General features: G+C 41.4%; 2 protein-coding genes across 4 annotated transcripts; one reads left to right on the top strand and one right to left on the bottom strand.

Moving 5' to 3' along the window:
- Positions 1-723: 723 nt before the first annotated feature.
- CUNH17orf67 (chromosome unknown C17orf67 homolog) lies at positions 724-8,868 on the bottom strand. Its single transcript, XM_042032353.1, has 4 exons — positions 7,119-8,868; positions 6,328-6,428; positions 2,213-2,352; positions 724-1,229 (listed from the first exon to the last, which is right to left on the bottom strand). Exons 1-3 carry the CDS (start codon positions 7,171-7,173, stop codon positions 2,236-2,238), a joined length of 273 nt encoding a protein of 90 aa, XP_041888287.1. The 5' UTR covers positions 7,174-8,868; the 3' UTR covers positions 724-1,229; positions 2,213-2,235.
- Positions 8,869-9,119: 251 nt separating this feature from the next.
- Positions 9,120-24,727, top strand: DGKE (diacylglycerol kinase epsilon). Of its 3 annotated transcripts, none has more exons than XR_006016713.1 (11): positions 9,120-9,766; positions 11,723-11,882; positions 12,369-12,488; positions 13,398-13,541; positions 15,294-15,451; positions 15,661-15,793; positions 15,943-16,056; positions 16,548-16,619; positions 17,152-17,275; positions 18,166-18,277; positions 18,572-24,727. XR_006016713.1 is itself a non-coding variant. In XM_042032351.1 (11 exons), exons 1-11 carry the CDS (start codon positions 9,321-9,323, stop codon positions 18,725-18,727), a joined length of 1,743 nt encoding a protein of 580 aa, XP_041888285.1. In that variant the 5' UTR covers positions 9,124-9,320; the 3' UTR covers positions 18,728-24,727. The 3 variants fall into 3 exon arrangements, 2 of the variants coding, with proteins under 2 accessions (XP_041888285.1, XP_041888286.1); XM_042032351.1 differs by having other exon boundaries at positions 9,124-9,766; positions 17,148-17,275; XM_042032352.1 differs by having other exon boundaries at positions 9,127-9,766; positions 15,742-15,793; positions 17,148-17,275.
- The last annotated feature ends 676 nt before the right edge of the window (positions 24,728-25,403 follow it).

Here is a 25,403-nt window from a genome sequence, read left to right as displayed (position 1 = left end):
TTAGATCTCTGTATGGAGAGAGTTACGAATGACACACACAATAGCAGCCTGATTATACTTTTTCACACTCCCAGATTTAATCTGTGATTTATCTTGGCAGTAGGGGAAAACAAGCCTTTGATGCTTTGAGATTTAAATTATTTCCTTGGAGTTATCTAGGAGAGCTTTTTTACTGGAAGGAAGGTATACCAGAAAAACTGTTGATCTATTCCAGCCTATCAAAAGCTCTGTAGCAGTAATTACCTTATAGATATTCATAAAACTGTGTTTTATTTTGCTCCCAGTCCTCAGGTTTCAAGTGTGACTGCAGTGAGGAGCTCTGAAAGTTACTTTGCTCCATTCATAACTAATTCTGTTGCCATTACAGATCACAGGAGTCATTTAAGAGCCATCAAGCAATTTTTTATGTTGTTTTGCAGGTATTGTGTGTTTCCCATCTGACTGTACAAGATATTCTTTTCCAAGGCGTAAGTTATAAAGGCACACAGGCAGGAAAGGGTTGGCTGGATTCATGTGCCCCTCCTGGCAGAATGACAAGGGAAAGGCATAGTTGTGCAGAGAAACTACACAATTATTAGTCTGCACCATAGTGCTTCCCAGCTCTGGTCCTAGAAATTTCTCTGGTGTATCCTTAGTACTTCACAAAACTGAGCCTCATTTCCAGTTAGTTTTGTCAGCATATAGAATGGGAGAGTAAGGGAACAAAATCATCTGCAAATGGAATTGAGTCAAGCTTTTATTATGAAACAATACATGAACTATTCATCAGGCAGTAAGACATAGTGTTACATAAATGTTATGTCTTCATGCAATATTGCTATTTAACCTAGAAAACTGTAATTAAGGATTCCTCCAAAGCACAGAAATCTGGCCTTCTCTTCATGTTGGTATTCTGGAATTTTCTGTTGACCTCTCCCTCCAAGTTCCTTTTGCTTCAGACAGTCTAAAGCTGTGCTGTTAAAAGGATACTCTAGGACTAATCAGTTGCCCATACCCAGAAACTGTGGAAACCCTCAGTTCAGTTATGCATGCATGCAATCATTACTGGTAGAAAATACATGGTGGTCTATCATATATCAAGCCACCTAGAGTTGGAAGTTCTGCTGTATCATGAGGATTGCACTGTACTGCAAAGAGGTTCTGCTCTACAATGAGCATGTAGCCAATGCAGGAGTAATCTTGTCCTCCTTAAAATAATCGTGTATAAATCCATGTACCCATGTGGAGATCTGCAGAAAAAAACCCAAAATATCAAAATCCATGCTGACATTGGCCACACTAATAATATCTTAAGGGCTTCAAATCATTTAAGCAATGGCTTAAATTCTTCACAGTGGCCTGGGAGCAGCTATTGGGAAGAATTCCTGTAGCTAAGTGAGCCAGCTCTCAACTGTGTCTCAGCTGGAAGATTTTTTTGAAAATTGCCAACTCACCATGTAAGGCTGAGGTTTGGGAATTTTATGTTTTTGTTTTTAAATGAGTTTCAGACCTTTGGCTTATTGTAGATTAACAGAGCCCCACTGAAGTCTACCACAATGTCTCAATTTTCAAAGGTATTCAGAGATGTACAAATAGATAAAAGAATTTTAAGCAGATAAACTTTCTATCTTTTGAAACAGATCAGCCCTGACGGATACCATCTCTGTATTCTGCTGCTTAAAAGCTTTTGAAAATATGGAGCTAAATCTGCAACTTTTATATTAAAAAAGTTAACTGGGAGTGATATAGCTTTGCTATTATGGTGATGAGTCAAACTTAGTTGACAAATTTCATGTCTATTTAAAAAACCTCCTTGCAGGTCAGACTGCCTCCTGATTATCTCCAGGATGACAACTGAGTTTAATCCTGCCCTAGTCCCACTGGGAGCTAAGTGAACAAGTACAAGACTTAAACAGAAGAGTTGGGGAAAGAGCACAATCAGACAGGAAAGAAACAGGAGCAATCTGAAGCCATATTAATAAGAATCTTGCGCAGTCACCAGCTTACACCCACATAGCAGAGAAATGCATAACCACGGTTTCATTAACATGAACAGAACAGAGTGACAGAGTTGATGCCTGGGACACTTCTGTTCCCTACCCCTGCTCAGCTGCCCAACCTTTCAGCACAAGGTGCTTCCCCCAGCCTTGGTTATTCCCTTCTCTCCCAGTATGTGGCTCTGCTTTTTATTATGGAGAAAATAATATGCACTGTAGAAGAAATATATATATACCAGTTGCAGGGTAGGCAAACCCATTAGATTGGATGCACTAGATCCCTGTTGCAGTGTGGGAGACAATGAGGATTCAACCAGTGTTCAAGGAATTGTTCTTCTGATCTCTGCTCCAAGCGCTGGAGGTAAAGCATATACTCCTATTTAAAGAAAAGAAAAAGTAATTTAATTGTGTGTCACTCAATTCTAATGTCAGGCCAGGGGGCCAGGATAACTTTACAGCTGATAAAAGAGCCATGAATTTATCCCTTAAAACAGTCAAATATAGTGAAATGGTGTTGCTAGTCAGCTTGCCCCAGCCTGGCAATATTTAATGAATGACATAATCTCTAGATTAGTAAAGGTGTTGAGCAAGAATTATACAACAATATCCATAAATTAGGAATTCTGGATACACATTTCTTATTTGCATTTGTTGGGGTTTTAGTTTAGTCTTAGTTTTTTTTCCTGTTAAAGGAATTTTCTCCCATATGCATGTTGCTAGCAGACAAATAGCTGTACTTAAGAAAGACAAAAAGGGGAGTGGGGCGGGCCTGGCTACTCCTTTGTCTACACCTGGGTGTGGGGTCAGTTCGCTCTGAGCGTCCGGAGAGAGAAGCTGCAGAGAAAGGAGCTGCTGCTTCTTTCTTTTTGGCCGTTCTTTCTTCCTGCTGGAAACAACGCCGGGATCCCAAAAGCCGCTTTTCCCTGCCCTGCTGGAGACCGAGCTGTGGCTGCCCTGCTCCGCTGCTGCTTCGAGCTTTCGCTACGCTGTAGCCCTGCTCGCCCTGCCTGCCTGGGCCTCCGTGGGGTTCTCCCATCTGGATACATCTCGTCTGCCACCCGGGATTTGCGTTCGTCCCTGCCGCTCCAGCCTGCCGTTCTAGCCTGCCGCTCTAGCCTGCCGTTCCAGCCTGCTGCTCCAGCCTGCCGTTCCAGCCTGCCATTCCAGCCTGCTGTTCCTGCGAGTCCGGGATCGGCTGCCCAGGCGTTTGTGAAGCCTTTGTCCCATCCCTTCCCGGGATCCCAGGGCACCGGTGCCGCGTGCTCCCCGAGCTCGCTCCGGAGCGCCCCCTGCAGCCGCGGGGGAACCATCGCACCTGCCCTGCTCACCGGGAGCCGCCAGCGCCCCTGCCGGCTGCGAGCGGAACTGCACCCGAGGGGAAAGGGCCTGACAGCCGAGAAGGCTGGGACTGGGTTTGAGATTGCTGTTACTGCCATAGTTGTTGTTGTTCTGTTTGACTGGTTATATACATATATATATATATATATAGTAAAGAACTGTTATTCCTATTTCCCACATCTTCACCTAAAGGCCCTTGATTTTCAAAATATAATAACTTAGAGGGGAAAGGGGTTATATCTGCCACTTCAAGGGGGGGCTTCTGCCTTCCTTAGCAGACACCTGTCTTTCAAAAACGAGACAGCATTCAACACAGAAGTCTCTGTTGGGCCTGGGGGTACAAAGGATTCTCACAAATAGGTCTGTTATAGCCCCTTTTGAAAATTGGTTCCTGCTGCTTAAAGAATATTAACCCCTTGCAGGATCATGTGGTAGGACTCTGAAGGGTTCTAGTAGGTAGCACACATCAGTGCTGACTGGTGATAAATAAAATAATGTGAATTTTAGAGAGAGAGGTTTTGGTCTCAGCAACAAATTACCAAAGTAAAGTGGGCTGTGTAACAAAAACTTGACCTCCATCAGGGACAAAATTTACTTTTAAAAAGTCCCAGTCCCAGTCGGCTCATAAGCTTTGTGAACACCAGATACATTTATTCAAAATAATCCCCCATTGCTTTGCACAGTGGGCACTTTTGGAATGGAAGCTGTAGCCTAAACCCTTTGCACTGGCCAAATATTCCTGCAGTCACCCAGCTCCCTGCTCTTTGTGCCGACCAGAGGGTGGGGACACTGGGTGCCAGCAGGCAGCATCAGGATCCTGCCTTTCCTGGGCTTTCTCTCCTCACAGAGAGACTTCGCTCAAATCTCTGGGGAGAGACTGCATCAGGAACTGGCGAGGAACAGAACTATGTGACTGAGAAGATGCCATATCATCAAAAGCAGGATCTCAGTCAAAGATTAAAACATGCTGATAACATAAATTACATTTTGTTAATAATCAAAGGGTGCTGATCTTGCTGTCTGTAACTGAACAGGTTTTTGATGCAAACAGCACTGTGGAAGTCAAAGAGAGTCACAAAGAATTGCAAATTACATTCCCCAGCTCAGCATGATTTGGCCCAGTACAAACAGCTTTTGCTTAAAATAGATGAACAGAGGTGGGTTCATCTCAGCATTCATTTCATTTTGCTACAAAGCATCCATACAAAATCAGTTTTTCTCCCTGAGTCCATGTGCACAAGCTGTGCTCAGGGATGCAGCAGCCATGCACCTTCATTCACATGGAAAATCTCCACTTTCCACATGGCAGCAGGTGTTGGTTTTTGTATCAGAAGATGTTTCCTTTTCCACTGAAAACCTTGACATTTAGGGAGCAAAACAAATAACTCTTATGTCTGGGTTTTCTTACAGAGGGTCAGCTTTGCTGTCTAGATAAAAAATAAAAGAAAATAAATAAAAGAATTGGAATTTCTGAACAAGTGTTTGCTCCTAATAGAAGTAGGATGGAAAGTGGTAAGGACAGAGCAGCAGAGTCAGAAATCCAATATTTCTTTAGCCCTGAATCCCCCCTCTCCCCACACAGAGTCATAGAATTCATAAGGATCATCAAGTCCAACTCCCTGCTCCTCCACAGGACCCCCTAAAACTAAACCATAGACTAAATGTTGCATACATGCATGTAACTTCTTGCCATGCAGGAATTACCTCAATCCAACTGTTCTGCTACTTCATTTATTCTGTATTCAATATTTGATATATTTACCTTATAACCTTCATCGTGGTGGTATATTAAGCATAAGCACAGATGGGAGCTGTATTCCTGCTAATTTGCAAAAACTACAAGGCTCATTTAACAGCTTAGAAACCAACCCAGTCCTGAGTGTTGAGGGCAGCAGTGCAGCCTTCTGATTTTTGGCTCTCTTGTGCACTTTTCAGTGTACAAGGTTGTCAACAAGCACGGAGCAATATCCTCGTGACAGCTTTGGTTTGTTGTGGTGTCCCCTTTGACAAACAGTGTGTTCACCCAGTGTTGGGCAGGTGGATTCTTTTTGGCTGGTGTACATTACCCACTGGAAAGGGAAAACCAGGAACTGTTTCTACAATCCTGCAAGGCACATAGTGCTCTTCATGTCTTAATGGAGTCCAGAAGTGTTCAGCACCTTGCTAAACTGAGCCCCTTGTGCTCATCACATGCACAATCCCTTATGTGCTCCTAGCTTCTGTGGGCTTTGCCTCTTCAGAACCATGTCATTTTAGCTCAGTTTATTTACTTTGGAAAGAAATAGGCAGTAGTTTTAAAATACTTTAAGTACCCTTGAGAAGTGCAGGATTATGTGTTAGGTCTTGTCAAAGCAAGGAAAACAGAAGGCTCTTTAATTCTTTTACTTTTGTTGTAATAGGGTTCAGAAAGAAATAAATGTAGATAATGCATGCAAACCCAAAGCTACTGCATTAAGCCAGCAACTTATTCGGTTTTTTTTTAGTTTTTAGTAGCTCTTATAGTATCATAAAAAAGCATCCTATCTGTAGCATCCATAAGTAAGTCAATGAAAGTACATGATTTTTAAAAGCTAGTTGAGAACTACCTCAGTCTCCACACTGACACCTCCATCTCCTCTCTACCTGCAGTGCAGAATGTACTGTAAGCAGAAGACATTCCCTGTTATTTAGTTTTTCAGGAACAAGTTGATGAAATCCTCATCACTATAAATGAAAAGCCACTTTCTTCTCAATAATTTGATCAGTATTTTTAAACCATGATAAATAATCTCATTCTGCAAGTGAACATTTCCTGAGCAATACTCAGCACTTACAGAATGCTCTTAACTGTTAACTGAAAGAATTTAAAGGGGTTTTTTAATATTTCGTGGAAGAACTCAGCTGCTTTAAAGGGTGTTATTCATAACATATTGCCTGGAAGCAATAGAAATTTAATATTAAGCACAAATGTTTAGGGGGACTTGGTGTTGGGGGTTTTAGTTAATGTAATTTAATAGTAAATGTCATAAATCACCCTCATTGGCTCATCAGGGAAACCAGCTTTTCTTGGTCTGTCTTCATGACGAGTCCTCAGAATCTGTTTGGCATCTTTTTCAGACAAAATTGGTGAAGTGTCTAAAGAAAGAACAGCAGAAATTAGTTCTGAAATTATCAAAAAGTCAGTATTTTATCTATCAGTTGTGAAATGAAATGTCTCCAAACCTGATTTTTTTTTCTATATACGAAGTGTTCTCTCATTACAGCCCCTTCCCAGGGAATATTGCATTCCAAGAGATAGAAGTGGAATTTTAAACCATTTTTATACTTGTGTTTTCTCTTGTTCTACAAGTATGAAGCAAAGCCCACATATTCATGTTACTATAAAATGAGCAAATATAACAGCATCATCAAACCACTGGTATTAGTTGCTCTTCCAACTCTTCGTTCTTTTCTGTGTTGCTTTATAGGATTTTTTTCAAAGTAACGAGTTAGATACACTGCAAAGAAGGATGGCATTGAACATTTCACTTGCAGGAGCTTGGTAAAATAATATCAAAATAGTAAGCAAGTAAAACTAAACTTTTAGGATTTACAACAAATGACTACAGTGTGGTAATGTAGAGAGTTAAATATCAAATACAACAGCATGATTGTTAAAAATCAAATCATGAAAAGCCTGCAATATAAAAATAGTTGAGTGTTAAAAATTAAATATATGAAAATATATGAATAATGAATACTAAAATAGGAGGTTGACAAACTAATACTACTTATATGCTCTGCAGCTCTACACACATATGCAGGTTTGTTGATATAAACTCCTACCTGTAACAGCGGTCATCAGGACTAAAAAGGAAACAAACACAAGAAACTTCTTCATTTTGATTCTGTTTTCTCTCAGTCTGTTCCAAAATGAGCAACCCTGACCAAGGCATTCGCCTATTTGAAGGAGCTACGTCACTCACAAATGTTTATTTATGATTTAATTTGCGTGATAGTATGATTCTGAAGACATCTGGTCTGAAGGTTTGAATTAGTCTATTATCTGCTCAGACATTTCTCAGCATAACTCTGTTCCTGGGGGAAAGAAAATAGAAGGCCTTTTTTCCACCTCAGGCTTCAGAGCTACACTGAGTATTTTAAACTTGTGAAAATAAAGCCTATCCTCTTATATTTAGCATGGCAAGCAAAGGTTCTTGGTGCCCAAGGTAAACTATTGTTTTTTAAAAGAAACAATTAAGTATTGTTAATCTCAGAGGCAGCTGCAAAGGGGCCCCTTTTTCAAAGATTGTCTCTAACTTTGCTCCAGCAGAGAAGTACTTACTAATGGGGTTTAACTCTAGCAAAGCCAAATTATGACTGCTGAGAGAAACACAGCAGAGTTTTCTATCAAATTAATAGAACCACACAAATGAAAACCCACATAATTCTTCTCCTTTCAGGACAAGTTAGTAGGAAACAGGATTATAAATGGCCTTACTAGTAAGCATAGGTTAAGTAAGGATGTAGGTTAGCAGATGCCACTGCAAACAGGTAGTTTTGGCCTTGAGAAATGTGACTGTCCAGAGCTTTTCTGGGCAGTGCCAGGCTGGACACGTGGTACCAGTATCATCAATTTGTAGGGTATGAAATGCGTCCCTTCAACTATAACATATTAAATAGGTGGTCAGAGTTCATCGTTGGCTCTTACATGAGGGAAGTGAGGAATTTCCTTGGAAACCTGAGTGTTGCCCAGCTGTGGAGTATGAGCATTTTTCAGTGGTTTTTTGAGATACCAGACCCTAGAATCCAATCAATTTTGTATATGCTGTATAGATTTACATCATTGCTCCCAATACTGTTTTGAAAGTGCAAAAACCTGTAGATTCTAATGGCAGCCACTATTTTTAGAACTGCTCTAGGGGAAACAGTTGAACATGTAACAACAGAATGAAATTATGAGGGGAAAGCATTTATGGTTGGGCAATAAAGCACAACCATGGGGAGGACAAATAGAGGCACAAAGGCACAACTCAGGGAGGACCTAAGCGCTCTCTACAACCACATGAAATGTTATGGGGAGGTGGGGATCGGGCTCTTCTGCTGTGCCTCCAGAGGACCAGGGGAAATGGTCTTAAGCTGAGACAGGGGCGATTCAAATTAAAGATTTTCCCTGTTGGTGTGGTCAGGCTTTAGAAAGGGCTGCCCAGAGAGGTGGTGGAAGTCACCACTCCAGGAGCTGTTCAAGAGGCGTCTGGACCTGGTGCTGGGTCATGCGGTTCAGTGGTTACAGTGGCAGTGCCTGGTGCACGATCGGACTGGGTGATCTTAAAGGCCTCTTCCAACTTTGATGACTCCATGATTCTAGGACAGAACGAAATTATGGGGAAAAGCATTTATGGTTGGGCAATAAAGGCACAAACACAGCGGTCACTCGGCACTCAGCCAGCGCGGCCTTCGCCTCGGGTCCGGGCCCGGCGGAGGCGGACCGGAGCAGCTCCGCCACGCACTGTCGCGGCTGCTGAGCGCCGCTGGCGACATCCCCGCTGTCGCGACAGACGGGGGGCGAGGGGCGGGCGGCGCCCGTCTCTTGGCAACGGCCCTGGGTCGCTTCCGCTTCCGCCGCCCCGCGCATCCTGCGGCGCCGCTCCGAGCCCGCCGTGTGCTCCGGCACCGACGGCAGTTCCCGGGCGGGCCAAGGGCCGGAGCTCGGTGTCCGGCCCGCCCCGTGTGCCCCGCGAAGGGGCCCGGGGCAGCGGCGAGGGGCAGCCGGGGCCGTGCGGCCGCGCCCTCCCGGCGCCGGGGGCAGGGGGCGGGAGGAGCCCGGGGGCGGCCGGTGCTGCGCAAGGCCCGGGCGGGCGGCGGAGGAGCCCTGGCTGGAACGCTGCCGTCGGCCCGATGTGGCGCAGGTCGGTGCCAAGCCCGGAGGAGGGATTAGAAGATGGTTCATGAAGCTGCGCGTTGGCGCCCTGAGCGAAGGGGCCGTTCCCGGGCTCGCCCCGCTGCCTGCCCGAGAGGTGCGAGGGGTTAAGCCGGGGAGGCGCGGGGATGGAGGGCTCGGGCGATGCCTCCCGAGCCGTGGCCGACTGGCGCCTGGCCGTGTGGACCCTGTGCTCCGTGCTCCTGCCCGTGCTCATCACGGCGTGGTGCAGCTTCCAGCGGTCCCGGCGGCAGCTGCTGATACGGGACATCTTCCGCAAGAGCAAACACGACTGGCACTACACGGACCTCTTCGGGCAGCCCTCGTACTGCTGCGTGTGCGCCCAGCACATCCTCCGCGGCGCCTTCTGCGGCTGCTGCGGGCTGCGCGTCAGCGAGCGCTGCCTCAAGAAGGCGGACCAGCGCTTCCTCTGCAAGGAGATCATGATGAGGGGCACCGGGGGAGGCCCCAGCTCCATGCCACACCACTGGATCAGGGGCAATGTCCCTCTCTGCAGCTGCTGCATGGTCTGCAAACAACAGTGTGGCACACAGCCCAAGCTCTGCGACTACAGGTACTGCAGGGGCGTCTGACTGCATAGGAGAACGTACAGAGCTATCTCAGTGTTGTGTTTTCCACAGGGTTGTTGGGAGACCACGCCCCAAAGGAGATACTGCAGTAGTCAGATAATACTGTAAAAAAAACAACTTCAAAGAACCTAAAATGGATGCTTGTGGGTCATAGATAAGGAGTGATTGCATCTCACGTCCACTCGTTCTCTTAATTGCATTACTCCAGCATGATGTGCAGGCTGCTATATAATTACATGCAATAGATTCTCAGTGTCCAAGGGAGTTTGTATTTTAGGGGATGACATTAAGAAGCTTCTAATACATTTGTCATTGTACAGTGGATAGCCTGAGCAATTTGACTGGCACAGCTCACAGTTCAGAGAACCAAAGTGTGCATCTCAAAATTGGCATCTACTCAGTGTAAATAGAACAAACAATGTGCTGTAGAGGTTTCAAGTTAATTTTTAAGAATGCTCAAAAAAGCTAAAGAGAAGTTTTATAAGCTACTGCGGTATATTGTTAAAGTTTGTGATAAGAGTGTTCTGAAAATACGAGGAACTATTAAATAGACTTGCACTGTCAATAGTAAAGCTACTTGCAAAGTTGCGGTGCCAAAATGCAGTAATAGGTGCCCCTGTGTGTTACTTCAGCTTACTCAAAGGATGTCTTTTCAGCCTATATTCTGCCAGCTTTTGCTTTGCTTCTATGTGATACTGTCAAACTGCTTGGTAAGTAAGCAGAATTACAGAGTAAAAGAGCACATTAACAGAAACAAAACCTTGAGAGTGTGTAGGAGAGGAGGGAAGGGCAGGAATTTGAAGGCAAAGGGGAAAGGAAAGAAGAAGAAGAAAGGAGAGTCACGGTATAGGGCAAGTGTCATTGCTGCTCTAGTTGTGTGTTGGATTAGTCAGAAGGACTACAAAAATAGCTTTCCCAGCTGCTTAAATCAAGGCTTTGGATGGAGCAAATGAGGATTAACATTCTGCAGAGGCTGGAAGTGGATATTGCAGTATTTCCTCTTGTTCTAGGCTGTTTTCCAGGACAGCTTTTAGAATAGGTCATAAATCAAAGCAGTTTTGCATAACTAAATCAAATCAGCCTTGTACAGTTCTGTGTAACTTTTAGGTTTCAGGTTTAAAGGGGTATTATCAATATTAAGGACTGTATTAATTCATTACTAGTAACACTTTATTGAATTGAGTTCCAGTGTTTTATCTGTGCTCTTTAAGGATGGGCAGGAGTTCAGGTTCTTTTATAGGCTTTCCATGAAACTGTTAATATTGCAAACAGGAGCATATTTATAGCACCTATTTTTTTTTCATTAAAAAGAACCGAATTAATTCAAAACTGTTGGATTTTTTTCCCAGCAGAATTCAAATGCTTTCCTAGACCTGCAAGCATACGACCAATTTATGTAATTTTCTATGGTATCCAGGGAATGCATGGTTTTCCCTGTAATGTGTTTAAAATATTACTTATAATGGTGCATGTATGTCACTGTTGTACGGGGGATGGCGAGAATAACAACATAAGTTCAAGTCCAGGAAGAAATGGAATTATTTAATAAATTACAAACTCGTTTGTATAACTTGGTTCGCTTGAATGGCATGAGGCCATTGGTCCTTTGACCATCCACCTCTCAGAATAATTGGTTAAGACCCTACAACACCCATTTCAAAATATTTTCTCCAGTGTACCATAACAACACTGCATAACAAGCTTGCACCTGTGAGATTAAGTCTTGGTTTACAAAACCCTCAAACTGCTTTCAGCTAGCCTGCGTGAGAAAGGCAGTACTTTCACAGGATGCTGGCAGAAAGCTGGAGAATTTCTCTGCTTTAAACTTTCCAGCATCCACAGATGTAAACATAAGTATTTTGACAAAAGTCTAAAATAAATGAGCAAAGTCAGTGTGCCTGTTTGAAGATTGTTTTCATGTTTTTTGGTCTTTTTTCCAGGTGTGTGTGGTGTCAATACACTGTGCATGATGAATGCATGGTGGATTGTTTGAGGACTGAGGACTGTACATTTGGAGAATTCAAAGACTTAATTATTCCACCCTACTATTTGTCTATAATCAACCAGATGCGTAAAGAGAAAAGAACCAGTTATGAAAAGGTAATGGCCTGCTGCTTCTTGGGTTTAGAATATCCCAAAAAGACAACCAAATAAACCCACAGACAGACCTTGAAATTTGAATTCAGTACATTGTCACATTAGCAACTGTCAGGTAAATGACAGTTTAAGATCTGTTATGTACTTGCTGTGTTAATTCAGAGGTGTTTGTCATTTTACTAACATGGTTGTTGAAGCATAAGCAGACATGGATTTTTTTATTCCAAAATAATGAGATCTGTCTACCTTGCTTGAATGTTTTGTGATTTTTCTACTACTGTGTTCATAACATTGTAGTACTTGTTGTCCAAGGCACTGCAGAATCTTCAGCCTTGGTGTGTCAGAAGTATTTGTTTGTGTTTTGGCTACTTCAGACTAACTGGAAACTTCCTAATTTCAGCACTTGCAGGGGATGGGGTCTGGAGCAAGGCTGTAAACATTTTCAGATGTGCAGTGTTTGTGTGACTGACTGTTTTTTACCTTTTGCAGGTGGTCCCTTACTGCAGGAAACACTGGATGCCAGTAATTGTGCTGGCTAATACTCGCAGTGGAAACAACATGGGTGAAACTTTACTAGGAGAATTTAAAATGCTGCTGAACCCCGTTCAGGTATTTACAGTGTAAAGCCACTGTAATAAAACCAAGGTTTGGATCAGAATAGACATCACTTTGCTTACACAATGGCAGTAGGATCTTGTGGAAGATCAGTAAAGGAAACAAATTCATGCAGTTTGTTCTTTTGGAAAGGCACAGCTTCACAGAGAGAACCAAAAAGTGCAGAGGCTTCTCCCAGCCCCAGGTTTGTTAGGATTCTAATACCAGTCCATTTTTTTTGCTTAAGTAATACATGCAGTAATTCAGTTAATGAGAAGTCTCTGACTTTTGAAACAGTGTACACTTTTTGGAAAATGAACCATTTAAATCTTTCTAGGAAACCTATATTTGTTTAAATCCTCACTTTATTTGTGGAAATGTCAGCCTTGACAGTTTCACCCTGTGTAGTTGCTTTGCCCTTAAAATCCACTGGGATGTCTCAGGATGTTGACGTAAGGCAGGCAGTTGTTCCTTGGATTTCCTGGCTTCACCTTAATACTTTTCCTTTGAAGTTCAAAACCCAGCTATAAAATACAGCCTAAGAAAAATCACTGTGTTTAAATGCATCCCAATAAGGCTTTAAAGAATAAACCTCTTTGTGTGCCGAGTATTTTAAAATTACTTTTATCTGAAGTCTTTCGTCTTTACAGAATTCATCATCATGCTTCTAGATACAGACTTTTCCAAGGGCTCTGTCAACTCGGTTTATCAACGCCATTTAATCCTAGGAAGGCAGCTGGAGCTCTGTTGTGAATTTGGGAAATAAATCCTGCTCATAAAAGTCAAGACAGCTCATTTACTTATGTGATACTGCAAATGGAGAATCTTTGTTTTGTGTTAATTTCTTGAAGTTTTTTATCTGTGAGGCAAATGCTGAGTCATGTTCTGTGAACTTACAGAATTCCTTATTTTCCTTTTTTCTAGGTTTTTGATCTCAGCAAAATTGCACCTGCTAAAGCACTCCAGCTCTGCACTTTGCTGCCTTGCAACGCTGTCAGGGTTCTGGTCTGTGGTGGGGATGGCACAGTGGGCTGGGTCCTGGATGCAATTGATGAAATGAAGATAAAGGTATTGTGTTTTAAATTAAAAGGTGAAATGAGTTTTGAAGCTGCTGAAGTTCTACCCTTCAGCTCTTACCTGCATTTATTGCCTTCATCTTCCTGAATAGGCTTATAAAGGAATATTTGCATAATTGCTTATTCATATTGGGGAGGGGTGTGGTAAGTGCATGTTACGACTCCTTGTAGTTCAGGAAAAATACGAACACTTTAGATTTTAAATTATATTGATAATAGTTCTTCTCTGCAAAACAAGAAGAGAACAAGCTGCAGGATATTTTCTGCATTGTTATTTCCTCTTTGAACAGGTTTATTTTGTCATAACTGGCATTGCTAATATTGGCTAATGTGCTCTGACTACTCACTTCTCCCAGCACTCTCAATCTTTTATAATAACCTCATAATTTTGCCAGCTATACTGGTTATGTTGCCAGTGCATGAATGAGTGCAGTCATTTGCTTCTGCTCTTTGTCGTATGTTCTGAAGAGTCTGTCTGTCTGCAGCCTTGCCTATTAACTGCAAGTAGAGGAGAAAAAAATAAGCTGTGTTTACTATTGATTTGAAATGGAAGATACTCTCGTTTATAGGGTGCTACTAAGAACTCCTGAGAAAATTAGGAATGGAGAACAATTACAAGGCTTTAGTGCTTTACCTAATAAACTTTTTCTCTAGTGCTGAAGGGAAGAAAGTTTTATGTCAAAGGTGTTTGGTTTTTTTACTGCAGCTTTCTTGTTAATACATAAAGTGTTGTAGCTGAAGGCCATTATTACAACTTCATGCATGGTCAAACAGCCTCTTTGAGAATTATTGTGTGCTGATAAAGTAGAAATAAAGTAACTATACAGGTTAATGAACATGACTATATGGTTATGTGGTCTTGGGCACTTGATATATTGTCCATCAGAGCCAATATAGTTGGTGAAATCTAGGTTTTTCTTTGTTCTGTTCAAATTGAGTCATTTGCATTAGGTAAAATACCGTAGAGATTATCAGCAAAACCTTTTTCTTAGCAGCAGTAGGTTATTCGCTCCCTTCCTTTATCTTGACTCTCAAATACAGGTTACCTGGCTGATAACCCTTCTGGAAAAAATAGTAACCAAAGTGCCAATTTACTGGAAGTGCTTTTCATAGCTGAATTTCAAAGGCCATAGTACAGCTGAAATAATTGTTCACCCTTCTGTGGTGAGGAGAGCCAAGCCCTTTGCTAAGCTGGCTGTTCTGAACATGTGCTGTCACTCTGTGTTCTGCAGAGCTGATTATCACCTGCTCCATCTGTGGGTGACAGTCTGAAACCGAGACACTGACTTTGCTCCTTTGAGTATCTGTATTTCTATATGTGGTTGAACGCTCTTGTACTCTGTGCATCTGTTATTTCGACCTAACCTCACCTCAGTCTTGTAGGTTCATTTCGTGTCTTGTTTCAGTTCGCAGCCTTGTGTGTTACATCTTTCAGTGTTCATGTCACTTCCCAGATCCCAAGCATCATTCCTTGGAAGGAACACTCTGTTCAGTGTTCATAATGCGTTGTTCCCATATTGTGTTTGTATTCTCTTTCCTTTTCACAATGGTTTAACATTTCCTTCCTTTACATTATGCCTGGGTAAGTAGCTCAATGTGCCACCTGCTCTGCCAGCCCCAGAGCTCTGCTCTGTGTATAACAGGCTGCTGGGAAGGTGAATTTATCTAATCTGAACATCTGGGGATGAAAGGGAGACAATGAGTGCTGAAGCAGGAGCTAATATGCAGTGGTTTTGTATCCTAGGGGCAAGAACGATATATTCCACAAGTTGCAATTTTACCTCTGGGAACAGGGAATGACCTGTCTAATACACTGGGCTGGGGTGCAGGTTATGCTGGAGAAGTCCCTATAGAGCAGATCTTACGAAATGTCATGGAGGCAGATGGAGTCAAACTAGACAGGTAAGGAACAGTGAAAAGATAAAATGTATAGAACCAAATGCTGCTGTAGCTGTACTGATAGTCCATTGCAGCAGTTTTTTTACATGAACACAAGTATTGCCAGAAGGAACTACAACATAACTGAGGTCTGAATTTAGTCTTTCAGTTGTTCTACAGGGCTTAACTCTTCCATAATATACCTAAATTTGAATATTTTGCCTTAATTCCAGTATAGATATGAGATTCCTAACTACAGCTTTGATACTGAGGACTGTCTGTCACAAGTCTATGTACCAACTGTTGTTTTTCAGATGGAAGGTTCAAGTAACAAACAAAGGATACTACAACTTAAGGAAACCAAAGGTATGGTTTGCAAGTATAAATATGAATTCTATTGAGTACCTGTATATTTATAATTTTTTTTGTTGTTATCAGCGTCCCATTAAACACTCTGAATTTTAAACCCTAATAATGATATTTAATAAGGCATAACTGGAAGTTCTGTCTTACAGGTATTCACAATGAACAACTACTTCTCTATAGGACCTGATGCTCTCATGGCTTTAAATTTCCATGCCCATCGTGAGAAAACTCCCTCTCTGTTTTCCAGCAGAATTATCAATAAGGTGTGTTTGGTAAAGTGACATTTCCTCCTTGGAGTTTTTGATTTGACTTCAGGCTATTTTTAGGTTCACATTCCTTTACCACTGCTTCCTTTCATGCCATTTTTAAGAGTTTGAGTTCATTTTTCTTAGGAAGGGGATTCCATGGGTAGAACATGTTTGCAGCCCACTTGACAAGTGTTTTGCCTTGCCTCTGCTTGCTTACAGAATTTGCTGTTTGCTCAGTTTTTGCTCAGAATTTCTCATTTGCTTTGAAACTTCATGGGTTAAGGCCATTGCTTATTTCCTTTTCAAGTGGAAATCTAGTTTCTTATGCAAGTTGTAGCTCATGTCCTGCGGAAGGTTTAGTTTAAGGATGTGCAAATATATCATGTATGAGTTTTTGATAAGGTTTGCACAGCCATAATTGTACATAAATATTTCAAATAGTCTTCCTATGTATTGTCTTTTTCTAACAATGTTTTCTTCTTGTTTTGTTTGGGTTTTTTTGGTAGGCTGTTTATTTTTTTTATGGAACCAAAGACTGCTTAGTACAAGAATGTAAAGATCTTAACAAAAAGGTTGAGGTAAGTTTTTTAACTTGTTTATTCTCTGGGGAGACAGTGGAGTGCAAAAACTTACCTTGTGAAAGAAAAGGAGAGAAGCTTTGCATTTACACTATTTGCACTTAATGATATTTGTGTAAGGGTGGCTCTGGCCTTGGAGTTTTTTTGTGTTCCTTTTGCTGTCTGCAGCTTACTTCATGGAATTCATGTCTTTGGGCTTACTGAAAATTCCTAATTTTTTTTCTGACCTTGACTCAGTTCTGTGAGTGCAAGCACTGATATTCAGCTGTCATTTGCTGTAGCACCAGAGGTTTACATAAGTGAGAGTTCCTTTTTTCATTTCTCTACTAACAGAAATTTACTACTGCTCAGGCTATCTTGTGAAATCAGAAGGAATTTTTTAAAAAATATGGAATGGAAACACATTCTCTTTGTACAGGGCCAATTTTTCTGTAAGTGGAAGCCTATTGAATGCATAAAATGAATAATAAGTTCTATTGAAGTACAGAATTTGATCCACAGTAATTAACTTCTGCTTGTCTTTTAAAGCTAGAGTTGGATGGTGAGAGGATTGAGTTGCCCAATTTGGAAGGCATCATTGTGCTGAATATTGGATACTGGGGAGGTGGCTGCAGGCTCTGGGAAGGAATGGGGGATGAACCTTACCCCTTGGCGAGGTACAGAGGGCATTTTTTGCTTTCTTCTTTCCCTCCAGTAGGCTGTGCTTATGTAGCCAGGCTTATCTGCAGGTCAGAGGGGTTCCTTGGGACAGTAGGCTATCTCACATTTGTTTATTTTCCTTGAATTAGAGACTTGGAGTAAAGGCATCCTACACATCAGGGGGGTTTTTAAGACTTTCTCAAAAGGTCTGGCATGACAGACAGCAGTAGCATTGGAGAGGCTATTAACAATAAAGGGAGACTTCAAAAAGTAGAAAACAGATCCATTTCAGAATCTAAAATACCACATCTCATTAGAGATTAAAATGGAAAGTAAAAACAAAACATGTCAAAAATTTTAACTCCCATGTTGGGAGCAACACCGAAGAGAAAAATAGTTGGGAACATTTATTATTCCCTCTTGTGACTTCATTCTTCAGAAGCCATATACATAAATATATTCATAGTTCTGTTCCAAGGCTTACAAATCCTGAATTTCTAAAAAATACTTGGGCAAGGTCCTTTACCCAAATCTAAAAAATTAAGGCAATAAAAGATTTTCCTTTGGATGAATATCTGTGTGAAAAGACAGAAAATTGTACAAGTTCATGGAAGAGAAATCCGCTGTGGGCCTTAAATGTGCACAATGAGCCTTGTAAAGTCATACATCCATCATTTCCAGAAGCCAGCTAGGGTATGCTGGCTGGTGTATGTTCCACAGTTGTGGGGTTTGATGGCTTTCTTTGCTGTTCAGTGTGATTTGTCCTCCAGCACAAATATATAAACATATTGATAGAACAACACTGGTCTTTTCTCTGGGAATAGCAATAAAAGGACTATAATACTTGGGCAGATATGCTGGAGCTCATCAGCATCACTGAAAAGAGTCTCATTTTTTTATTTCATAGACATGATGATGGACTTCTAGAAGTTGTTGGTGTTCATGGTTCTTTCCACTGTGCCCAGATCCAGGTGAAACTGGCAAATCCTGTTCGCTTGGGGCAGGCACATACAGTGAGGGTAAGTGCTACTTAGGAACCTGTTCTAAATTTATTTTAATACACAATACCAAATCTCAAGCACTCAACTGCTTGAATCAGATCTTAAGTTGCAGTTTGCAGTTGAGCTGGATGTTTCTCTTACTTAGTAAAAATTACATATGTCATAATACACAGATGTCTGTTGCTGTGGTTGGTGGCCTATGAGAGCCACTCACAGTTTCTCCCTGGCCAGGCTGCAAATGTGTATTGCAGTTGCAAAAGGTGATTTCAGAGCCCCTGTGAACTGCTGTGATTGTGTTGTGTTTGGTATCAGCTGATCCTGAAGAGCTCCAAGATGCCGATGCAGGTGGACGGGGAGCCCTGGGCGCAGGGGCCCTGCACTGTCACCATCACTCACAAGACCCACGCACTGATGTTGTACCACTCGGGGGAGCAGACGGATGATGATGCCTCCAGCCTGTCAGAGTAACACCAAGGGAGGGAGCAGGTGGATAAAGAAGAGCTGGAGATTTTGTGGGATTTCACATGCAGCAGCGAGGAACTTCAGCTTGTTAAAACACCGATGTCTGATCTAGATTAAGGTTTATGCACTAAGGTTCATACTTGTGAATGAACTAGAGCTGAGGAAAAAGCCATGCTTTTGCACTCATGGAAACTTTCACAGCTGAATTACCACAACTGGTTTGCTTTTAGGTTGGTGGGGATGCCCTCCAGGCTTTCCAGCTGGAGTGCGTTCCTGTAATGGCTGAAAAGGGACAGATGCTGCAGCCCTTCCTTGCTGTGGAATCAGATCTTGTGCACATACACAGTACAATGTTTCAGAGAGATGTTTCATACTCTTGGAAAGGGGAGCAGCTGGGAGTTTGACCTGCTTCCACCTGCCCTCTTCCCCAGAACAGTTCCAGAACAGAAAACCATACCAAGCAGAATATGGGTTGATGTTCTGTCAGCAGCCTGCTCCTGGCTGCCATCTCTGTTTGCTAGCAAGAGCAGTAACTCTGTGCGCCCCTTTGTGCGGTGTGTTTCTGATAAGCTTCACTGGGAGAGTGGAGGATCTGGGAGCTCTGGGGAAGGTGCTCAGCAAGAAAATTGCTCTTGGACCAAAGGTTTCTGGAAATGTTCTTTAGGAGATGATCTTTTTCAGTGGCTTTGTAAGCCGGAGAGTACCCTGAGGTCTTGAGTTCCCAACATACAACTCAAAATAATTGTACCATGACTTGCACTGAATGATCCTGTGACTTGGCTTTGCTTCAGTTCAGTCAGAAACTAATTCTAGTTTTTGTAAATAGCAGCATCACAGTTCTTAGGGAGGCTTTTTGGAGGAAAACTTGTACAAAGGAGCATCTTTTTTAGGTGTTATGGGGAAAGGGTTTTAAAGAAATAATAATGATTGGCAGATGCGGGGTATTTTTAAAAGACTTATTAAAGATCTTGGCTCATAATTACCTGAGAATGATCAGTAGTAAGTGTCAGTCTGTTAACTTTCAATTTTAAATGTGGAGGTTGAGAGCTAAGTTTGCAGAGGTGGTATTCATGTGTGTAATTTGATTGTGGAAAAAAAGCATGGAAGCATTTGTTTCTGACTGCCTCTTAGGGGGTCAAAGATACCTTGTTGGTACCCTCATTTCCCTTATGAATATAAAGTGGGGAAGAAGATTAGTGGTTGATCCTGGTAATAAAGGTTCAGAACACTTATAGCGGTACACTAGGACTGTCAGCTTGGCATATCTGAAGCTTCTCAGGTTAAAAGCTTCTCAGGTGAAAACATCTTCATGGTTAACAAAAGTAAAAGATCTGATTCCTGTTCTTTTTGTTGTAAGAATTCTAAGCCTGCAGCAGGTGATAGCTGAGTTGAGATTTAAAATGTCTCACTGAGTAAATTCAGTTTAGTTACTGAAGGTGCTCTTCCAAGTAGAAAGAGAATTTATCCTGTGTAAGCCAAGATAATAAGTTGAGAGCTTTGGTCTGAACTTTGAATGTTGCTGCTTTTGTCATGATTCCCCCAGGTTTTTTTTTTTTCCCCTTATGCTGACTGAAAATGAGACCACTGGGTAAAGTCGGCTGTGTTTCTAGGTTTTTTAAAATCAAACTGTTTTTCAAAAACATGTAAAATGATGTTTGCATTAACAGTGAACGATCTATTTATATTTTAAAATAATTTATTGAAACTTGGCAAAGTCAGTATTTTTAAAACCTTCAATTGTAATCCTCTTTGGAAAGCATTTTTAACTTGATGGTATTCCTTGTAGAAAGTGTATGTACTAGAACTTCAATACTACTGATTCTCAGTGAATTTACAGCAGTCTGAAAATGTGATTAGAGTGTAATGAACTGTAAAGCAGAAGTCACTTGTAAATTCCATATTCATTAGCCTTATGCACCTCATTTTAATGATTTTATTGTATGTAAATATAGATGAAAAATAATAGTAAAATATATGTATGAAGTGTTTTAAATACCCTAAATATACTATGTTAGATGGATCCATTACCTTTTTTTTTAGTTATGAGCTTCATTTGTAATAGCTTCAAAAATCTTACAAGTTAAGTTATTATTTTTTTAATAACTTGTAACCATCAGCATCCTAAAAATATTTAAGTTCTATGCTGTAGTTCTTATGTAACTGTTGTTTACAAACAAATGAGGAATCTCGGAAAAGCAGGGTATGTGCTCTGAAAGGCAGTATTTGAAATGACACCACTGGCTACTTTAAACTATTCATAATGCAGTTCAAAGAGTTCTGTGAAGTTGAACAGATGATTATTCAAATTGGTTTATAGCCCAAGAACTTTTAACTGTTGAAAAACTTCACTCTTTTGACTCCTGAGATCTAGAAAAGAAATAATTGATGCCAAGGTTGGAAGTCTCCCTGTGTTACCACAGGTGAGGGATGAATAGGCTTCTCCACTTGTGCCCCAGTGGGGGCTGTTGTGCTCCCACTCACTGCAGTTTACCAGGACTCCAATCCAACAAGTGCGAAATCCCCTGGGAAAGGTAAATCCATCATTCCTGCTGGAGAAACAAGGTGAAAGTAGCATCTAACTGGGTGCTTGTTTGGGAGAACCCCTGATAAATGGCCTTGTTTTTGGAGGTGAAGAAGTTTGTCTCACCAATGGACTGTAAGTGATGGCAGCAAATGTGGCCATGGTGGCCATGGGGAAGCCTCTTGTGAAATTGTATGTATGGTTTAGAGAACGTTCTGTAAGGTTGGAGTGTCCATTGTGACTGTAGCTGTCATACGTGTAAGAAAAGATGTTGTAAAAAACATACATAGTTAGCCCTGGAATCTGTTGGGAAGCCTTGCTGTTTCAAACTGTTCCTTGATTTCAATGTATCCTCCTTTCTGGTGTGTTGCAAATTGGGTTAAAGCCTGTTTAGAATTACTTTGATGGTGCTGTTTCCAGTTTTAGCCCAAGTTTGGTGTCAGCAGTGGGCTCCCAAACTGTCTCGCAGCAGGAATGAACTTTGCTAGTTTGTAATAGCTGTAGCTGCCCAGTGCTGTGGTGTGCATTGTGGATGTAAACTGCTCCACACTTTTTAATTGTAGGTGCATAGAGCACCATTTCAAACAGCTACACCATCCCAGGAGTACCTACTCCTTGTAGGTTGGAACCCTGGAAATCGCCACAGTATATTCTCTGTCTGGGAGAGGAGACTCTGCAGCTGGAGCTCCTGTCCTGCACTGAAGAATTTTCCCTTATCCTGTTAATCATTAACATTGGAAAAATAGAGAAAACGATATTTCAGAAAGTCAAATAACAAATTGTTTCTTCAGTCAGTCTTCATACATTATAGCTTTGTGTAAAATGTACAGAGTAAACAATAACACTGATTGTCAAGCACTTACAAGTGAGTTCATAAAGTTTATTTTTAAGTTGTATTGCTGCATCCAGTAGCTTAACTGAAGTTTGGTCAGATTCTGATAACTTTCTTTACTGTAGGTTCTTGGTCCTGCGACAGGCAATACAAAAAGCATAAATCTGCATGGAGAGCCTTTCTGTGGGTCAGCTCCTTGCCTGGCTCACACTGCACTTGTTTACTCACATTGAGAGGATTTGATGGGTATTTTTATGTGCACAGAACCTCCTGTCAAAGGCTTTGTCAGAAAAGAAATTTGGAATGGCTTCACACAGCTGTTCTTGGCTCAGTGACCCACCTGTTTGGCTTTTCCAGTCACCATCACCACCAGGACTCCAAAGGTCGTCCAACACCCCTGGCCTGTATTGAAAGTAGAATCTTTGCTCTCACTGCTGCTGGGGGGAACCTCCCTGTTCTCCACAGCTTCTGAGAACTGATCCTTGAAGGGTTTGGTTTCAGTCTGGCCAATTCCTTCTGGTTCTGTGTTACATTGCACTGAAGCTTTTACAGTGTGTGTTACTGTATCTCACTGGTTAAGTAAAAAAGCACTGCAGCTTTAGCTGTGATGAGCACAATGGCATCAGGGTTAGAGTAGTTACTAGTTTTTACTTGGCAACAAATGCTTTTGGTAGAGCAGCACTGTAACCCAGTTAGTCTGTTGGGGAAGAGCAGGACACTTAAAAATCTGCATGTGTTCTAACTGAAAATCCTTTTAGGTCTGTATTTCATACTGACTACTAGCAGTTTTCTTCCTTTTGGAAAATAAAAAATTAGATCTTCAGTTAGAATTAAATTAGGCTGTCTACAGACTCAAAAATACTGGGATGTAACTGGTTCTGTTGAATATGAAACAATTTTAAATGCTGGTTTCTTCTGAGAAATGAGAGGTGCTTCTTGAACACAGGGATGAGGCAGCAGAGACCACTTCTTCCTGTAGTAATTAAGTATAGAGATAGAGTTTACACATTCTTTATTTCACCAATGTTGAGGCCACAGTTCTGAAGCACAACATGATCACGATTTTGTTATCTAAGAGTGCTGAATACCCAATTCAGGCTTTGGGCATCTCAGGGAGATACTTCAAGCCACATGCCTTGACTAAACGTAGTTACGTTGTGCAGACTTACCTTAGCTGAGGACCTGGCCCTTAGCTCTTCAAAAGAATGAATGTACTCAAAATTGTACCTTTTAACACTGCCCTGTGTCCTGTGCTGTGTCCCCCTACTGCTGTACGTACTTAATTCTTTGCATTAATTTGCAACTTTTTTGTAGATTTCAGCATAAAAATAATTTTCTTTTTAAGATTATGTAGGAGTTCATATTATATGTGAGTTTATTGCATTCTGTACCTTCAAGGTTTACATCCCTCAAAAGCCATTTTGTCTGCTACAAACTGCTGTAATCCTTTGAGTACCTCCAGCCATCTTCTCTTTCTAGAATTTTTGTAGTTAAAGAGAATGGATTTTTATTTTTGTAGCTTGTAACTTCAGTATGTCTAGTAGTGGTTTAATAAGTAGTGATCAGAATACTGTAAAAATGTTGCTTTTAAGAGCTGTAACTTAAATTAGTAATAACTACTTAGATGAAAATGTCAGCATATTAACAGTTTAAAAAAAAAAGTTATTCTTTAGTTTCACATGCTGTGATGCTGCCACCTGGGATTTGTATTGAATGTGTTTGTCTATATGTTCTAAAGTGGTACTAAACAAGGAAAATATGAGCTTAAAGTGCAAAAAATAGGTCAAAAATATAATTTTTAACATTTTAGGTGGTTTTCAACTGAGAAAGTTGACATTGGGATTCAGTATTTTTTTATTTCCCGCTGAGCAGTAAGAAAGGAGTGATCAGTGGACTCTTGGCAGATCAGCTGTTTCCTTATGATGTAATTTGAGATCTGTATTTAGTGCCCAAACATAAGCAGACACCATCTGCACCATTCCTGCCCCTCAGAGAAAAAACCCCAGAGCAAACCCCACAGCTCGCAGCTGTACATATGTGAGATCTTATGTGCAATGAAAGAACCAGTCAACATGATCTTAAACCTCCAAAATAAATGTTTAAATCTAAATTGGCTAATTTTTCCTTGACATCAAGTGATGAAAACCAAACTGGTTTTCCTTTGGTTTTGGAAAGAAGGCAGGCTGAAATGGGAGGGTAAGGAGGTAATCCTGTAAAAGTCTTTGTTACAAAAGATGAAAAGTCTGCTTTTATTTGCTGCAGAGGCACAGTGAGTGTGATTTCGTCTCATAAAAGTTTGTGATGGTTGGTGCATTAATTACGTGGGCACGATGTGTGATTCGGGTCAGGTTCTGCCTGAGAAACTGCAGCTTCAGTGGAGCCACAGAACTGCCCCGTTCTGTGGTTGCTCCACATTAACACAGGGAAACTGAAAACTTCAGTCGGTTGTACCATTGTGCATTGAGTGACTTACACTCCCAGAAGGCTCTATTGAGAAACATCTGCTCCATGTTCTTCATAAAAATTTGTAAATACAGATTTTTCACAGCACTGGTTCTGTTACTGTATTTCCTAATGCATCTGTTTGTTGTCTTCTTATTTGTACTGTATTTCTCTGTAGATTTAAGTGTGTGGATTAAAGTATTTAAACTCAGTTTTTCCTTCTCCTCATTATGCATTAAAAAAATGTGAGTCTTCAACTCTGCAACAGCCCCGGGATGAGGATGACTGCCTCGCTCTGGGGGGGCTGCAACCAGATGAGCTTAGGTATTTTGAGAACAAAGTATTTTGTTGAACTCTGTGGCCATGCTTCTGCCCGAGATTCCTGCTGCAAAATCTTGGCATCTCAAACCTCAATACATGGGAAAAATTCTGGACAGCTTGATACTGTCATTTGGAGGTAAAACACTGATAACCTGCAAAGATCTCTTAGCAGCTGCTTGCCTGCTCCTGGTTCATCCTTCTCCACCCCGGGGAGGAGCTGAGTTTGTGTGGCTTTTCAATAGGTGTGGTTAAAATGGTTTGAACTCCCAGGCTTAAACAGTAATGTGAAATGTCCGTATTGTTCCCTCTCACCTCTGTTGCCACTGATCTGGGATCTTAAAACAGTTTTTGATGCTGCACGTGTTTGACTCGAAGAGGGGAAGAAGCCCTGCAAATGCCTTACCTGTTGCCTGAGACCGAAATATTCTATTTTATGACTTAAGCATTTTCTTAAAGGACTTTTAAAGCTGTATTCCAAAAGCTGCAGAGAAGACTACCGAAACCTGAATGGGACCCTGACTGAGGCCTTATACTGCTCGCTGATGAAGATAAGATGAAGTAACAAC

Source organism: Corvus kubaryi, unplaced genomic scaffold (assembly GCF_017639235.1).
Source record: "Corvus kubaryi isolate FWS band 111438036 unplaced genomic scaffold, C.kubaryi_AGA036_p1.0 37353, whole genome shotgun sequence".
Lineage (NCBI taxonomy): Eukaryota > Metazoa > Chordata > Aves > Passeriformes > Corvidae > Corvus > Corvus kubaryi.
The sequence above is the reverse complement of the archived record's forward strand: the minus strand, read 5'-3'. Positions and strand labels throughout refer to the sequence as shown.

What these genes read in the sequence shown, in the direction of transcription:
- CUNH17orf67 (XM_042032353.1), bottom strand. Translation starts at nt 7,173, where the DNA reads ATGAAGAAGTTTCTTGTGTTTGTTTCCTTTTTAGTCCTGATGACCGCT. An exon ending in CCTGATGACCGCTGTTACAG is followed by an intron (nt 6,429 to 7,118) that starts GTAGGAGTTTAT and finishes TTCTTTCTTTAG; the next exon opens with ACACTTCACCAATTTTGTCT. An exon ending in TCCCTGATGAGCCAATGAGG is followed by an intron (nt 2,353 to 6,327) that starts GTGATTTATGAC and finishes TTCTTTAAATAG; the next exon opens with GAGTATATGCTTTACCTCCA.
- DGKE (XM_042032351.1), top strand. Translation starts at nt 9,321, where the DNA reads ATGGAGGGCTCGGGCGATGCCTCCCGAGCCGTGGCCGACTGGCGCCTG. An exon ending in CCCAAGCTCTGCGACTACAG is followed by an intron (nt 9,767 to 11,722) that starts GTACTGCAGGGG and finishes TCTTTTTTCCAG; the next exon opens with GTGTGTGTGGTGTCAATACA. An exon ending in TTGATGAAATGAAGATAAAG is followed by an intron (nt 13,542 to 15,293) that starts GTATTGTGTTTT and finishes TTTGTATCCTAG; the next exon opens with GGGCAAGAACGATATATTCC.